We start from the raw sequence: 18,406 nt of genomic DNA on the forward strand, positions 1-18,406 counted from the left end.
ATTGTTTTTACTGGTAAAGCTTAGATTTCATCTGCTTCTTTCTCACATCTGAGGAAGGACAGTTTGCACCAGAAAGCTTCTCTAATGCCTATCTTAGTAAAAGACATAACCAAACAAATTTTGCTTCTAGATTTGATTGAATGAGTGGACCAATTTTACTTGAACTGAGTCTTTATGCAGAAGCTCTTTCTACTCTGTGGCCAAAATTCATCACCAGAATATCATTGTACTATTGATTTTTGTTAATGCGGTTATATAGGGACTCTAGGTGACATGATAATTCATTAACTTCAGAATACAGAACTACAGATACAGACTATTTAAATAAAATATAGCACTAAGAGGTTTGTAGGATTCAGCTCTGTGGGCCAGTTTTACATATCTAGTTATTTCCAAGTAAACCCCATGCAGTACAGTGCTACTGCAATTACTGGGGTTACACAAGGAAAAATGAGGTCAGAATGTTAAGGTGATCTGTATGTGTATATGTTCTGAGTGTTAAGGTGATTTGTATGTGATCTGTCATATACAGAGCTATATCATATATATATATATTTATATTTATATATATACACACACAGAGATCACATAGATCACACAGATATATAGACCGCACAGATAGTCATCATGACCGATCATATATATATATATGATCGGTCATGATGACTCTCTGTATGTAGCAGGCCTGTTAATCTAATGGGGAATCTGTCACCCACTGGTAACCCACTTCAGCCCACTACCAGCTTTGATATAATGGCCTCCCTTCCTTACCTGCCATGCCCTCAGGTAGCTGAAGTGACACCTCAGGTGCCTTTCTCCACCCTGCTAATCACATGGAAGTCTCTAATCTGGCCTATCCTGGATAACTGTCTAGCAATCTCCTACCTCTTTCCCCCAGAGCTTTCTCTCTGTCACTCTTAAGCCAACAGGGTCTGGTGCCCCCTAACTAGTTTCAGCAGGGCTTGCTGCCCTCAATTTGCTTCCCCCTGTACTGGGAGCCCTTGATCCACTCTTAAAGTGCTAGGAATCCTCAACCCCTTCCTCACAGGCCAGGCAACTTACAACAATCCACAAACAGGAAAAAACAACACCCACTCTTCCCTATGTGCCTTCAACAGTCTCCCCTTGCTCCTTCTAGCCACTCCATGTCTTATAGCTTCATCTCCCCAAAACCAGAAACAAACGTAGCCAAAGCTTTACTCTCTCCTGGGTGCTCTTTCCCCAAATGCTCTCTTCAGTTATCAGATTTGCAGTCTTTCAGAGAGCTTCTCCCTTCTGTCCTACCTGGGCCAAACTGCTTGGTTCTTCTCTGGAACCCTACTGATGTCCCCCTTGGCTTTGCCCCTTCCAGCCGAAGTATTCTTGGCATATAAAGGGCTTCTCTCTTTTCCCTTATCACCCCCCCTGCCTTCTCATAATAGGGCACAGGGTTCCCCAGTCCCCATCACATAATTAGGAGTGCTGTGGCTTTTAGCTTGTGGAACATGGCATTATAGTGTGTAGCCTTACAGCTTGTGACCTTGCAACTTGCACTTGCCCTCTTTTCAGTAATGGGGTTATGGGCCTCAATTACACTGTGTCCTCATCTGGTTAGTTTAAGAGTTGAACTGGACTGTTTTTTATAAATGGCTTATTGGTTGGGTTTTAATTGCTCTTTAAAAACTATTTTATTAGTATATTTGGGATAAACCTGTTAAAATCCTTTTCTTTGTTTTAAGACCTGGACTGGTATGATGACACTCTTTACTGGAGCAACTCCATAGGAGAAGTTCATATGTGGTCATTGAGTAGAAGAGTCCCTGCCATTGTGAATTCTCCCCTATCTGACATCAAAAAAGCAAGGATACTGGCCTTTGATTGGCTGGGTCAGTGTTTGTACTGGGCTGGAAAGGCAAATACGGTATGTAAGAGAGTTATACCAATGATAAACTGCAGTAATTAATAACAACAACCAGAAATATTTAGAAAAGTATTTGTTACTGTCCTGTGCCTTGAGTTATACACCACTTACCTACAGCGTGAGCTGCTGTTGAAACTCCACTGCATAGAGGATCAACTTCCATCAGTATCATTGTACTACTGATTTTTGTTAATACGGTTATGTAGGGGCTGTAGATGACATGATTATTCATTAATTTTAGAATACAGAACTACAGATACAGAATATATAAACAAAATATAGCACCAAGAGGTTTGTAGGATTCAACTCCCTTAACGGTAAGTGAAGACAGTAAATGTAAAGAATGTTCAAGGAATCGCAGCTGATGAAGAGATGATTTTTTCTTGGTTATCCTTGTACCATTATCTTGTATAGCAAATTTTATAAATTTTATTATATAAGAGGGAGGATTTTCAGAAGTGGTTTATGCCTTACTAGTGTCATTTTTACCTCCAAAATAAATTAAAGGGCTCAATAATTATCAGTGCACTTCATGGACTCACAAATTAAGTAGACATTTACGTTATATAAAAGGTGTCTACATTAAGAAATGCAATGCTAAGTTATGCAGTGCTGTCAGGTTGTGCCTGTAATTTCTTGTGTGTGAAAAGTCAGAGGCCCTTTGTAAAATAGAATCAACAAGGTAGATTTCACACCGATCTGCACTTTGTGTTCTCGTTTGCGGTGAGTACGGAGTGGGTGTGAAACTCTGTTAGAGCAGAAAGCTGGCAAAACAGAGAAAGAAAAAAAAAGGGGAAGTTTTAGTTTTTGCTGTCTTCACTTTATAGCAGACCCTAATAATAATTTTTCCTAATCCGTTATGTGCTGCTTTAAACACATGAGCTTGAAATAAATGGCTGTGAAATGATCACATATATATACGCAGATGCTTGTGGCTGATAACTGAACTGTGAGGTCCTGTGCTATTTTTTTTTTTTAATTCCCAGATCTATAGAAAATCACTGCTGGCAGGACACACTGATGTTGTGGTTTATGTCACATCCCTGGTGAAGGATCTTGTGGTTGATGCAGTAAATGGCTATCTGTACTGGGCTACGGCTTACTCTGTGGAGAGTACCAGACTGAATGGAGAATATTATTTAATGTTACAGGAGCAGCCTCAGTTTTCCAATAAGCAGGTGACTAATTTTTAAAACTCTCCATTTAATTGCATACAATGCAGTCAGTACTAGTACTTGTCAAAATCACTTTGTTACATCAACACAAAGCACATTTAATAGCACATATCACTTTGATAACATTGTAATAGTAGATTCCTACAAGTTACTTTAAATATACTGAATAAAAAAATTTAGAAAGGTATGAGTTTGATAAGTTGTGTGTTGTAATTTTTTTGTTTATTGATTTTACATTTCAGTTATAGTGTCTGATGTTAAACCGTCATCATTTTTATATGGCTACTGCATAGCGTATATGCTATTTTAAGTTTTGGTAAAGCTGTGGTAGCTCAACACTGTGTGGCTCTTGACCTATTAATGAGGGCCACTATACATTGCAGGTCTTGAGCAAGTATGAAGGAGCAAAGATTCATTTATGTCCTGCTCCTGGATTTTTTAATCAAATGTTGGAACAAAATGTGTCATTACTGGTTTCCACAAGTCATTTTGCCCTCTGTACCCTGCTATGTTTATCAAACCTACTCAGGAATGGAAAAACACAGTTTATCTTTTGAGCCATAACCAGCAACTAGACTGTCATTCATGTTGATTTTTCCTGGCTGTATGCAAAAAGGTGGACGTGTTTTCCAAAGCAGCAGTTTCCTCTCCCAAAATAAAATAACTGCAGTGGTTAGTTTTGGATCTTGCAATCAAATTAGACTTATCATTGTAAGACCATCAGCAATTCATAGTAATTCACCTTTTTGGCTTTCAGTCCAAGTCTTCTAAGTACAACTCTGATTTTGTAGGACTCCTAAACAAATATAAGCACTTTTAAAATATTTTATTCTGCACAGGTCATATCATTTGAGTCTTGGCTAATTATTTTATATTAAACAATAGCAATTGTACTGCAGAGTCTCCATAGCTAGTGTATCTTGGTAGAGTTCTGTTTGTTTCACTGAGGCTATGATGACTTAGAGCAACTGAGGATCTGGCACAGCATGTTTAAATCAACACATAATTTATTTAGGCTTACAATATACTTATGAGGTAAGTACTTTATGAAGAAGCAGTGAAGCACACAGTGGGCAATATGTGCCAGGCATTAGTTAACTGCTGCTTTATGAAATGTTGTAAGCCACAGGGTATTTCAAGTAGCTAAATTTATGTTGCATCTTATGATCCAAAGTTATATTCCATGATTATAACTATACATCATGTTCAGAGATTACTACCTATCACACGATGGAAAAAATCTTTCTATTTTTGTAGTACATAGAAGGGAAGGTGTTAAATTACTGCCTGACCCTGGAATATAAATACTACAAATATTTGTTTTCCTTAATGTAAACATTGATGGGAGAAGATAGATAATTCTTCTACAGATGGGGAAGGAGCATAGCAGTGACCAAGAGAGGGACAGGGAAAAATAAGTGCCACAAATGTCTTAAAAGCATACATAGTGTGAAGTATTTCATGAGAAAAAGGAGATAAAATTTGGTGTAAGACACTGCAGTGAAAGCAGGTAAAAAGGTATAATGTAAGAGAAGATGCACAACTAAATATACACTTGTGTGCACTCATGCCAAGAGATATTTTTACCAAGGAAATCTACAACAGCAATAATTTAAATTTTGATTTTCTGGCGTAAAATATGAGCAGTGATATAACAGGAATGTAGTTACATAAGGATCAACAAGCAGCTAAATAAAAGACATGGCATTTTTTTCTTTCTTTTGTCAATATCTTTTGTATCTTATTAGTGAGGAGTAACATTATGGATGCTCTATTAACATCTATAATTTAATCCTAATAAAATTAGATAAATCTACTACTGGACAGAGTTTGGAAATGGATGGACAGATTCTTAGAGGCTGACTGTCAGTATTGCATGCAGTTTTGCACTTACAATTTTGTGCATGCAACAAATTGCAAACTCAGTTTTTGTAATGAGTTGAAGATTCATAGGATTGAATTTAGCTGCCTAAACTGGGGGGGACAGAGCTTGTTTTCACTCACAAACCAGATAGGTGAATGCTTGATAGCTATCATTTCCGTATGCAGCATTGGATCCATTATGGCCTGCAGATGTGAAATTATATCTGGTCTTTAATTAAAGAAAATAAAAAACAGTTACTTTGTTTCTATGAAATGTCAGTGAAAGTAGGGGCAAGGGCTGGGAAGATTCTTTATTTGGATCACTGCAGAATAAAATGTATAGATTACTGTTCTACCTGAAGCATAAACATTATGAATGAAATGTTTAATTGAACATTTTCTAAATAATTAAAACATAATTTCCATAAATGAAATCAAGCTGTGCTTAAAATATCTACCCTCCCACCCTCAAACTTGACAACATAGTGAGAGGTTATGAAATATTACTCTAAAAAATGGCACTGTCTTTGAGATTGGATGTCAACCATCTGTTTTGGATAGAGAACGTTAGAATGCCAGAGGAGTTCACGCAGCTTTTAATATAGGGGTTTTACTAACTACTTGATATACTACTACCATAACATCTGAGGCATGAGGATGAGTGCCAGGGTAGATGCCGATAAATTTAATTAAACATTTTCAGTAACATCCTCAGCTGCTATAAAATAGGTGCCATTCAATGACATCAACAGATTGCTGATGATTTATACCATGTGAAGTCCAGAACATTTGTCTGTTGTTTTCCCTTTTTATGTTATGTCTACTTTGGACTGAAAACTCATTGTGGCCGGGGCCTACCATTTTTATGACCACTGAAGAGCAGTTCATGCCTAAACAACAGTAATGCAATATGCCCCTAAGCAGGGAGGCTTTCCATGTTGCATTTATATTACTTACTTTCCTGTTTGGCTTTTTCTATTTTTTAGGTGATTTCTTTAGCTTTGGATCTCAGTGGTGGCTTCCTCTACTGGTTTGTGCAGGACAATCTGCACCTAAATCTATACAGAGTCTCCCTCTGTGAAGAGAGGTAAGGATATAGATAGAGATATAGATATAGCACAGTGAACAATAAGACTCATGGGACCTTCTGCCTCCTGTGCTTTTGCTTTTAAGATTGTGTATTGGACATTGCTGACATATTATTGGTATTAATCAGATAATAAACAAGAAGCAAAACTTCCAGCTCTTGGCTAACTCTATGTTGTGTTATCACATGACTGTTAATGGTTTTTTATAGTGAGATAGACACAGTGAATATGGACCCTTGATTCATTTGATATTCCATTAATTTGTATTTTGGACTCACCAGTAAACTACCAATGGTTATGATTTTCAATTTTCTCTTAAATCTGGACCATTTTTAATACTTGACATTTCTGCAATACCAAGAGCTGCAGCTATCTTTTGCACTTAAATTAGGGCTGGAATCTGCAGCCATTATTCACATGAGCAATCAGCACTTGCAAGGGTTTTCCCCTTGATTACCAGGAGTATGAAATGGCTATATTGATCACAAATGGCAAAGCCTGAAGTATGTGGGTCATCTCAAATGAATACCAATTAGAACTTCAAACCCCATAATCATGTATATCAGAGGTGACAAACTCAGCCAGCTCTGCCAGCTGGATGAGGGGTGTGGAGCTAGTCTGCAGGCTGGATCAGACCCAGAGACTGGTCTCATATGCCTAATCCAGCACACAGGGTGGGTTTGATGCAGATGCCACATAAAGCAGGTGTCTTTGATAGGTGTGCATGATGCTTGCAGTGTGCACATGCTGGCTTCAGCCCTGCACTTTGCATGCAGCATATGCAGGTCCTGGCCCCATGAGCAACAAACAGTATGTGAGGCCAGTCTGGGGCATGTGCTGTACTGGTCCTGTGGGCTGGATCTAGCATGTGGTGCTGGTTTATGGGACCAACCTGGACCACCTGTGGATCCAGTGTGCAGGGCCTCTCCAGTATGGGTGCCACATGTAGTCTGCACCCTGGACTGACCCCACGCACATCCTGTCTCCAGCATTGTGTGGCATGTGATGCACAGAGGTGGTCTGGGGTATGTGCTGCATGAGGTACCCACACTAGATAGGCCTGTGTGCTGGATCTGGCACATGAGACCAGTTTGTGGGCTTGATCCTGACTGGCCCTAGATCTTGCATTTATGGCTAGTCCTGTGTGGGAGCTGCATGCAGTGCATACCCCAGACTGAGCCCATGAACTAAGTGCCTTGTGTCTACTGGCTGAAGCCCTGCTGCCAGGTGCAGCCCATGCCAGGTAGGCTCTCTGCACCACATGCAGGACATGGGGCCAGGGCGAGCACGTATTGTGTGCAGTGTGCCACTCCATGACCCACAGGCAGCACTGCAGGCTGGAGGATAGGACTCCATGGGTCAGATCTTTGACACCTCTGATATATACCATACGTGCTGCATGACAGTATTTAACAAAGTCTGCACATAGTTATTTTTTATCACACTTCCATGTGTACAACATAGGCAGCTGTTGGCAAGTTCAATTGTACTAGATTCAGAGTGAACCTGTAAAATGACTTCATCTTGTGTATGTGTGTGTTCATTTCTTATGGAGTCCATTTCGTTTGAAGCCTGATCCCAGACTCAATGAAGAGTAAACACTGTAAAACCAAGTGTGTTGATTAGATTTAGTATTAGAGGCCATACACACAACTCAGTTGTGAGCCAATTGCCAGCCATAAATCATCTTCTCTGGCATACTACAGCAGAGGGGTAGAAGTACTCAATCTGAATGAGCCTGACAGCATACGTAAGCCTTTCCAAATTTGTTTTGGATAGCATGTGTCTAAGCTGGAAGACATTTCTAAGATGGTAAAGTGATGCCTTAGTTATATATTTGATCTGTTACCTAGAGGATAAATTGGGATCAAAGAAAGCCTATAGGGTATGACACAGAAGTGGTATGACAGATCAAGTCGCCAGTTAAGGCTGGAGGAAAGAACAGTTACTTGAGCTGAAAAAGTGAGGGTAGGTTATCAAGAAGAGTATTAGGGCCAAATTTGTCATTGCCATTGATTCCAGTATGAGAACTAGACTCTGACTCCATGGCTTCAGTGGAATTCTTGGGTCAGCAGCTGCAATTTTCCAAATGTATAGTTCTGCACTTAGGTGCTAATATGAGTATACATGAACCAAACTACATGCTTTAAAACTGGAGTGTGAAACTCGTTTGGTCCCACAGGCCAATCCAGACCATGGGATGTTCCATGGTCTGGACAACCTGTGACTGGTGGCAGTGGCATTAATCCCCCTGGGTGCTAGACCTGCTGTTTTATCATGGCTCCAAAACCCAGAGACTTAACACTGCTGTGCCTGCCCTTTCCTTTTCCCTAGCCTCCAGTTTTACTCACCCTGGAGTGCCTAAGGGTAGTGGAGCTGCACTAAGACAATAGTTTAGGCAACTGTGGGAATTAACACCATCACTACAGGAACTTTGGAAGCCAATGCAAGCCCATCCAGCCCATGGATGCGGGTGGTCTAGCTGACAAGAAGCCCCATGGGCCAGATGACTCACCTCCCTGGGCCAGATCAGGCCTGCAGGGTCAAAAGAGTTTGACATCTGTATTTTAAAAGACTGATTTGGGCACAGTCATGTGAAATGAGGCTCCAAGTTTGATGGGACAGTGCATAAGAGACAAGTCACCCAAGAATGTGTGTGGCTGCAGACATCCTTAGTAAATTGTAATGTACACTTTCTCTCTCTTTTTAGTAATCTTATGCAGTATTTTAGTATAAATGGTACTTCTTTTTAAAGGCATCATCTTACAAAAGGTGAATAAATTGGTTTTACTGCATCAGAGTTAGGAATATCCAACTCTGAGAGACTGAAAAAAACCGTTTTATTTGTTCTTATTACTGATGTGGAAGGTGAAAGATGAAGGAAAACAGCTTAAGGTGCCAAACATTGTGTAGGTCCTTTTTCTTCTAAAAAGTAGGCTGTCTCTTAGATAACACCAGGTGTTTTTTTCACAGTTGTGGTAATGCTGTAGTCACCGAATTTGCAGCATGGAGTTCTTCAGGAATATCCCAGAATGCACTGGTATATTACAGTGAGCGGCTGTTCTGGATTAACGCCCAGCAGTTCATTACAATACAGGAAGTTGGTCAGAGTGTTGGTATCCCCTTTTCAGAACCAGCAGCGTTTTCAACTTTTACCCTTGTTCAGAGATCTCTCAAACCTCTGCCAGGTATTTAAATTTTTTTTATATAAAATACTTTAAAATATATTCCTTATGAGCTTGTAATTCTAGGTTATTAAAATCTAAGAGGGACAAGATGTGGACAAAAGTAGCTTGGTAATGAATTTAGCAGAATAAATAGATAACTAGCAATGTCATAAACCAATAGATGCAGGAGTCAAATGACATTTATGTGGACTAAATACTGCATAACAGATCAATTTATTATTAATGGCAACTTCTTTTTCTTTAAGAACAATGGGTTGAGTTTCCAAAAGCATCCGAGTCCCACTAGAAGTCATCCAGGAAATTTTGAAAAACCTACCCACTGTTCTCAGTTCTTAAGTTTTTAATTTTTTTTCGCACAACAGGAAACTTTTCCTTCATGCCCAAAGTGATCCCAGATTCAGTTGTGGAGTCTTCTTTTAAGATTGAACAAAATTCTTCGAGGTTTCACATCCTTTGGAATGCTGTTACAAATGTGGACTGGGGCACTGTCTTCTACTGTGTGGAATCCAAGGTTCTACAAGCCAAGGTATGCATAAGGCTCCTTCCCATTAATGCGCCTGGACATTTTTAACAACAGAAATATAGTCTCTTCCTGTCATGTCGTTGTGTACAAATCAGTCTGAAATATAAAGTGTCACTGACTACTTAAATAATAGTTGTAGGCTTCACCTTTGTTTAACGTTAGCCCATTTATTAACATGTATTGTTCTCTGAACAACAAACAGGCAGGTTGTCAGCTGGTGTCAAGAGAACTGTGGCAGTGTATAACAACTGAGGGTCTGCTTAAAAATGAATTTAATTTCCTAGGGAAAGGGAAGCTTTGAAAAATCATAGTAAGCCTGGGAATGTTTAAAAAGCTTTTTTCTGAGAGAAGAAAAAATATTTCTGTGGGTTTTTTCTTATTTGACAGTTTGCAGATAATGAACGGTGCTTGCGACCTCATAATCTGACAGTACCCATCTATACTGTTGAAGGGCTGGAGCCTTATACACTGTTTGATTTTACTGTTACTCCTTACACCTACTGGGGCAAGGGACCTATGACATCCACCTTCCTGCGATCCCCAGAAGAAGGTACTGGAATTTCAAATGCCATTCCTAAGTCTTCAATGAGTACAATATGACATAGTTTACTTCAGTCTGTTGACCCTGTCTTGAGAGCTGTTGAATTGCTTTCAGGGCTGGCCAATTTAGTTAAAAAGATAGTTGTCATGCATACCTGCATGCACACAATTGCAGGAACAATGATCAAAATAGTATAGGATGCTATCCATCAAATAAAGGTACTTATAAATTACCTTTATAATCTGAAGTTTATGATTAGGTGACAGTAAGACCACATTGTACTTTAAACAGATATTTGGGTTTTTATAAATATTGCTTATTTTTTTACTTCATAGGTATCTGACTCAAAGTTAGGTCAAAGGTTAAGGGGGCACCTGACAGTATACTTCCTGCAGAATGAATGCATATGAACAGGACATACAGAAAATACACCCATCTGGCTGATTTTTGAAACAGTGGGCACATCTACTGTGCAGTAAAGTGTCACCATCTACATGTGCAGGCACTTAGTGTGAAGTAAATTATTCTACTGCCTGGTTTGTTTGCCACCTGCCGGGTAGCAAAAATTGTCTGCAGTGAGCGTGGTGATGGGGGTGAGCTGAGGTTTGTGGTTGGCCATCCAGATGCAGGGGTGCAGGAGGGGGTGGCCCACCAGCACCTCTCACACCCAGTGCTCTGGCCCCCACTCCCAGATGGGCAGTGTGCCCAAGGCCTTGGTGCAGGGGGGTGGGTGGGAAGGCCTGTCGCTGTTGCTGCTATACAGCAGTTGGTGCTGCCACTACAAGGTTTCACATCCTTTGGAATGCCGTTACAAATGTGGACTGGGGCACTGTCCACTGTCTGCCCGCTGCACCTTCTCCACCCATGCTTCATGGAAGAACTCCCCCCAGGCCTTGCAGATATTATGCAGCACACAGGCTGTGGTGATGACCCAGGGGATGTTGGCCTCTGTAACCTTGAGGAAGGTTGTGAGGGTGCACCAGTGTTTCTTCAGGTGGCTGAAGGTGCAGTCTACCAGTGTGCAGGTCCAGCTCAGGCACCTATTGAAATGTGCCTGGCAGGGGTCTAGCTAGGCCTAATGAGCCAAGGTAGGAGTAGATAGGCAGGGTCACTGGTGAGGAGGGGTGGGACCATCACCTCATCCAACTGGAGGTCTGGCACCCCCAGCACAAAGCACCCACTCTCCACCAGGGCAGACAGGGTGGAGTTGCAGAAGACACGGGCATTATGGGAGCTGCCAGCCCAGTTGGTGCTGACGTTGGTGAAAGTGCCTCGGTTGTCAATGACTGCTTGCAGCACAATGGAATGAAAGCCCTGCTCATTGTCACCTGCCCCATGGGGTGGGCAGGTGACAGGGATGGGGGTCCTATCTAGAGCCCTGATGCTCTGGGGGAAAACCAGGGTGCAGAACCCTGTCACCACCTCCCAGGCGGTCATGCAGCCAGAGCACACTGTGCCCAAGCACATACTGGAGAGCACCACAGACCTCCAAGATGGCTTTCACAGTGGTTACCTTGCCCACACCACAGAAGTGGCTGATGTAGTGCAGGTATGATCAGCTTGAGCAGGGTGATGGCCAGCTGGGTCTCCATGGGAAGAGGTGGTCAAATGGTGGTGATCTGTCACTCCAGATGCAGGCAGAGCTGGTCGAGGAGCTCCTGGAAAGTGGTCTGGGTCATCTGGAATGAGTCCATCTACTGCTTATTGTCCCAGGTGCACTGGATGATGTGCAGTCTCCAGTCCTGGCTGGACAGGTAGGCCCAGGAGCTCATGATGGTGTCCATGTGAGTATCATCGGTGTCCCTGCCAGGATCTGGGCAATGGGGCAGGGGCTGGTCAGCATCAGTGCAGGGGTAAGGGGCCTCAGATGGAATGGTGAACCTAGTCATATGGCCATGCAGCATTGTGGGCGGGGTAGACAGGGTTGAGACTGACCGGGGCTAGGCAGTGGTCACTGCAGCAGCAAAGCTTGGTGAACAGGGCATCAAGCAGGAGCATGGGGTATGGGTCATTTCTGCCAGGGCCTTGGGGGTGGACCAGCCATTGCATGGTGGGTGCAGGCTCTGCCAATAGAAGTGTAGAAGGCTGTGCCAGCACACTGCAGACTATCCTGGGCCAGAAACACGGATGGCCAGGAGGCAGTGTGTGAGGCTGCTATTTAAAGAGTGCCCCTGGCCCCCCAGGCAGCTGTGGCCAGAGCCTCCAGCTTCCCCTGGATGGTGCAGCAGGGAGGGGTAGGGGTGGGGGTGGGGGGCAGCACAGAACAGGGCTGAAGGAGGCCTGGAGCAGACTATGGCCATAAGCAGCAAATCTGGTCCCAAATGGCTGCACATGTAGATACCTTCCCAGGGCTTGTTTACTGCACAGTAAGTTACTGTGCAGTAAACTAATATAGCATTAATTTCATGTGCAGACATACAATTAATTGCATGTAGAAATCTCATGAGGTTCAACAAGGACAAGTGCAAAGTCCTATACGGATACAGGCTAGCGGCTGACTGGCTGGACAGCAGCTCTGCAGAAAAAGACCCGGGGGGTACAGTGGACAATAAGCTGAATATGAGCCAACAGTGTGCCCTTGTTGCAAAGAAGGCTAACAGCGTACTAGGCTGCATTGGTAGGAGTGTTGCTACCAGGTCAAGGGAAGTGATTATTCCCCTCTATTCAGCACTGCTGAGGCCACATCTGGAGTACTGTGTTCAGTTTTGGGCACCCCACTACAGAAAGGATGTGGAGATATTGGAGAGTCCAGCAGAGGGCAACAAAAATGGTGAGGGGGCTGGGGAACATGATTTAGGAAAGACTAAGGGAACTGAGCTTATTTAGTGTACAGTAGAGGAGACTGAGGGGGGACTTAATAGCAGCCTTCAACTACCTGAACAGGGGTTCAGAAGAGGATTGAGCTGTTGGAAGTGGTGGCAGGTGACAGAACAAGGAGCAAGTTGGTCTCAAGTTGCAGCAAGGGAAATTTAGGTTTGATATTAGGAAGAATGTTCTTACTAGGAAGGTAGTAAAACACTGGAACAGGTTACCCAGAGAGGTGGTGGAATCTCCATCCTTGGAGGTTTTTAAGACCTATCTAGTTGGGGATAGTCCTGCTTTGAGCAGGGGGTTGGACTAGATGACCTACTGAGGTCCCTTCCAACCTTAATTTTCTCTCATTTTCTGAGAGAAAATTTATCCAGTTTGGGATAAATTTTCTGCTCCTTGGAAATGGGTGTAACTTCATTGATATTAGTGGAGCTCCACTGAATGGAGTTGCACCAGTTTGGCCCTGCATGCTTTTCAGATCCATGAATTTGTGTCCAACAGTGAATACATGTTTTTCTTGAATAAAATCAGATATCCATATGACAGCAAACATAAAGTAGATATGTGTAAATCTATTAAATCTGGAAGTAGCTAATTGAAGCACATCTTATTGTTAAAATATACTCCCACCCTCTTGCCCATACTTAACTATTTAATAAAATATTCACTTCACATTTCAAATTCAAAAGCAAAATATTTTAAAGTACAATTTAATACCAAAGTGTGAACTTCACAATAACTGCAACTTGTTGTATTCAGGTTTGGAAGTATTTTTCTCTGTTACTTTCCTGTTTGCTTTCCTTATCATCCTGTTAACTATAGAGCTGTGGCTCAAGACTAAACAGTGTAAAGCAGGGGTTTTCACTTTGTCTTTAACACAAGTACTCTTTGTGTGGTTGTTTTGAATGCAGTTCCTTCAGCACCTACAAGGCCCAGAATCTATGTGCTCCATCATGGCACATATGAAGGAAAAGAGGAGGCCCTTGTGGAATTCAGATGGGATAAACCCAGGAAGGAAAATGGAGCACTAACAGAGTTCAGAATTTACTACCAAATAGGAAACCAAAGTGATGCTAATGAGAATTTTACAGAATGGAGTATAAGCAAAACTGCACCCTCTGTAATGTCCTTTTCCCTCAAGGCTGTGCTTCCTAGGCTCTCAATACGGTTCCAGGTATGAAAAATGTATGATGTGATTTCTTTAATTTAAGGTGATAAATATGATAAAATGTGTTAGTTTGTGATTAACACAAGACTCAGGGCCAAGCCTTCTGGTGTCTGTTCCTGGCTGTCTCGTTGACTCAGTTCTGGATCTTAGGTATAATACTTAATCATTTTGTGGCAGGGAAAATAATACTATATCCCCTAGCAGGATTATTATGCAGGTTTGGAGTATCCTGAAGGAAAACATCCTTGCAGTCTCCCAGGTGCCTGTTAAAAGCAGCAGATTAAGGACAGTTCCCACTTAGATCTGAATCCTGCGCTGCCTGAGAGTCGAGGATCCAACAGAACTTAGATTCACAGATGTAGGATAATCCTACTGATGGAGAGCAGTAAGGATTTTGGTGAAACCTGGCAGCCTCTGCTGGCCCTTACCGATCCTTGTGTTTAAATTTAACACACTCTTAGATTTTGCATGATGAGGTGAGCTGTTAGGGACCCCAGGATGAATGACTCAGTACCATCTTAAATTAAAAATACAAGAGGCCAGGAGAGTAGAGCATGTGGTAGCCGAAGTGTGGAAACAGCAGCAGAAGCCCCTTACATGAGAAAGGGAAAAGATTCTCCCCATTCCTTTAAAACCTAGTAAAGTCTGACAGCCATAGAATTGCATGTGCACTCAAGTCTTGATCTAGTAAAGTACATAAGCATGTGAGTAATCAGAAAGTTGGTTTATGTTCTTATAATTAAGCATGAGTTTAAATGCTTTTTTGAATTGTGCTCCTACTGGAGCTGGGTGATTTTATTTAACATTTTTTGTTTCATTTATCTTTAGGTACAAGCCTTGACATCTGTGGGTCCAGGACCTCTTTCTGATATAGCAGAGATTAAGTCCACAGGTACCAGCATTCACTTACAGCTTCAAACAGTGTAAACTCATGTGTGATACATGCTGCTCCAAGTAGCAAATGCATTTAGTAATAAGGTATACAGCCTTCTACTAGTAAGTGGCTGATGCAAATATACCTCAGATTGGTAGTGGCTGTGGATGTTTTGTGCAAACAGGCACAAATTCAGATCCTCTATCTGAAGGCAATTGTCACATACTTTGCTGTAGCTACTGTCCAGTGTAAAATACTAAAACAAAATTTAAACTATTTACTGGACTACTGTAAGCCATTCATAACTGCAAAGAACAAACAGTATGATCTCCAGAAAAGTAACACACATACTATGGGGAATGGAGCCCAGGATCTGTTCCAAAAATTACAAGCCCCTCTCATTTTATGCTGAAGAAGTTTCTCTGCTGACTGTCACTTGTATTAAGAAATACTTCATCTCTCTGCTCTACTCTATCTGCTGGGGGATGACATTATTGCAAACTATGGGTGGCTGTGGCATTTCATCCACTGCAGAACATTATAAAGCAATGGTGTCCAACTCATTCGGCCCTGTAAGCCCATCCATCGGCTGGATCCAGAGCTCAGGGTTATGTCATCTGGCGCACAGAGCCAGAATTTGGCAGCAGCTGCATCTCCTCCTGACAACAAATTTCTAGCCCTGTGGGCAGTGCCATGAGCCAGATGATGTAGCTTTACACTCTGGATATTGGGTGCAGAACTCCCCATAGGTCTGGAAATTTTATGGTAGCACGAGCAGTGGCAGTATAAATTGCTGGGAGCCATGACAATTAACGCTACCACTGCTCACTGCACTGCCAAATTTCCAGACTCATGAGAGCCCTGCAGGCTAGGTGATATGCCTCCTCAGGTTGATTCCAGTCTGTGGGCCATATTTTGGTCACCTCTGGTATAAAGAATAGCCTAACCAGAACTGTGGTGAAATTATCATTGTCCTGCTAGATTTCCCCCTTCTGGATATTTGCCACACCATTGTGTTTAAGCCTTAGACATGGGGTCGCTATAGTCCTCATTTTCTGAGTCTGAGTAGGCTTTAGTACTGTTTCCTTGACCTTCCTAGCATGATTCTTGCACATAGACTTTCTTTGTGTTATCCTTTTATGAATACGACTAGTTACATAAGCACCACTTTTCCTAGTGTCTCAATTTGTGGGCACCCTGGCTCACAGTTTACTTTCTCAGCAGCATGGGATAGTGGAAGAAACAATGCACAGGCTTTGCAAAGGTTCAAACCCACCAGTCTTTACATAAGGTAATACACAACAATTTCCCTTTCTCAGTTTCCTTACTGCTCTTGAGCATACTTGGGGATTAGGCCACAGTCCACTAAAGAATGTCTAGGATTCTTTCCCATTTCCAAACCATGGCTCACTCCCAAGCCCCCTATAGTGTCTGTTTCTGTTTGTCTCTCCCCCCCCTTTCTTCTTTATTCTACAGCTTTGCCCAAAGTGAAAAAACATGTCTCATTATCAAAGCCCTGCTACAGCCACAGTTAAAAAGGAGCCATCTGCCATGAAAACATGTCCCATTATTCCTCTCTGCTACCAAATTTTTTTTGGTCTCTGTGAGTCTCTTTTGAGTTTTTAATTATGGCATTAGGACTTCATTCCCTGCTTTGGGGAGAATTTAAGCCCTTCAAATTCCAGCCCCATCCAGGAGAGAATTTGGAGAAAACTTAGGATATAGTTACTCCTTGTGCTCTGCCAAGGTGCAAGACCAATTCAGTTGCTGATGGTTATTAATAATCCGCCATTCATGGATAGACAACTCAGCAATACATCCCTGTCTCCTCAGCTCAAGTCTGAAACACCAAAGATTCATAAACTCAGACTAGAATTCGTAAGTTGTACATGGGCCATTTTCTTGACTCATTACATTTAGGGCAGATTTTTTTTTCATTTGTGTGTCTAAATGGCAACTTGGTGGCTGTGTACCTAGGCATGTTGCCTGCATATCCCGAGACTGTGCTGGGAAGTTGGAGTGCTACAGGTTCAAACCTCTCTGAGAGAGGGAGGACCTTGAACCCAGGTTTCTTGCTTCCTAGGCAGCTAATGATCTCCTGTGTCCTAACCAAACTAAAATGGGAGGGCCTTCCTCTTCCTAACATTCATTAGTCATAGATTTCTGGCTGACTACTTTTTTGTGACTTAAAAGCACTTATGCATCCAGAATGGATAAGCATACTGTCATGGTTTTGCTCCACCATGGTATAGTCTACTGCTGGTGCTTCATCTACACATGCATACATAGGTGTCTGCAGTGCAAGAGTAACCTAATTGTGAATTGAACATAAATGCCAAAAATGCCACTTGCATAGCTAAAGATCTAGCATTTGGCTGAAGAAAGGGTCATAGAATTGTGCTCTTTTTTCTTGAATGATAATCTTGTGTATTAAAGCTCTCAGATATAAAACATCCTTTCCAGGTACTATTATTCCCTTTGTTTCAGTTTACTCTATCGTTGAAATCATGCAGACAACCATTATATTAAAACCCTACTCTTAAGCATCAAATAACGGTTTCCTAGAGCACTGGAATTATGATTGTTTTCTGAGTACTGTACTAGTTTAATTATATGCCAGGCTACATTGCTACTTAGTCTAGAACATTAGTTCTAAGGGTAGGAAGAAAGTTATGGTAGAAAACCATCCTAAAACTGTTCTTAAAACAAATGTATATTTATACAGTAACACATTTGAAACATAGGTCATACAGAACCTTACCTAATTTTTGTTTAGGTGCATGACTTCATACCCTTTCTTCCCCAGATCTTTTTCCAGTTCCAACTCTTATAACTGTTTCTTCCGATGAGATGGCCCTCATTGACATAGACAGAAATCAGACCATCAAGAGTCTTCCCATAAAAGATGTAAACCAAATCAGTTACACTGCTAATGATGAAACTATGTATTACATAGAGGAAGATTCTCTTTTTCATCTGAACATACCAAATAATTCCATGCTTCAGGTATTCTACTATTTATTCTCTTGCTTGAAAGGAGCCTGTAAAATATATGATTATTGCTGTTATTTTGTGAACAGCTATATACAGGTTATAATTACAGCATTAATTTTGGAAGGAAGAGCATGATAAAAATTGCTTTTAACAAAAAAATATATTGTGGAAAAGAGTGTTGAATGCAGATAATATATTTATTTAATTATTACCATTTCTGGTGAGATGGTTAACGAAATGACTGGGCTGTTCTGATTTTTTTTTTACAGTATAACAAAAAT

General features: G+C 41.5%; 1 protein-coding gene across 1 annotated transcript in view; it reads left to right on the forward strand.

Annotated features, from left to right (window-relative positions):
* The window catches only part of ROS1 (ROS proto-oncogene 1, receptor tyrosine kinase), a 175,728-nt gene that overhangs the window by 39,138 nt on the left and 118,184 nt on the right, over window positions 1-18,406 (forward strand). Inside the window, exons 16-24 of the mRNA XM_019520222.1 lie at window positions 1,719-1,900; window positions 2,887-3,078; window positions 5,925-6,025; window positions 9,000-9,214; window positions 9,577-9,740; window positions 10,125-10,287; window positions 14,001-14,263; window positions 15,086-15,149; window positions 17,938-18,137. Of these exons, the coding sequence (XP_019375767.1) occupies window positions 1,719-1,900; window positions 2,887-3,078; window positions 5,925-6,025; window positions 9,000-9,214; window positions 9,577-9,740; window positions 10,125-10,287; window positions 14,001-14,263; window positions 15,086-15,149; window positions 17,938-18,137 (1,544 nt within the window). The remainder of the gene's footprint in view (window positions 1-1,718; window positions 1,901-2,886; window positions 3,079-5,924; window positions 6,026-8,999; window positions 9,215-9,576; window positions 9,741-10,124; window positions 10,288-14,000; window positions 14,264-15,085; window positions 15,150-17,937; window positions 18,138-18,406) is intronic.

Source organism: Gavialis gangeticus, unplaced genomic scaffold (genome assembly GCF_001723915.1).
Source record: "Gavialis gangeticus isolate Ggan-Ray unplaced genomic scaffold, GavGan_comp1, whole genome shotgun sequence".
Lineage (NCBI taxonomy): Eukaryota > Metazoa > Chordata > Crocodylia > Gavialidae > Gavialis > Gavialis gangeticus.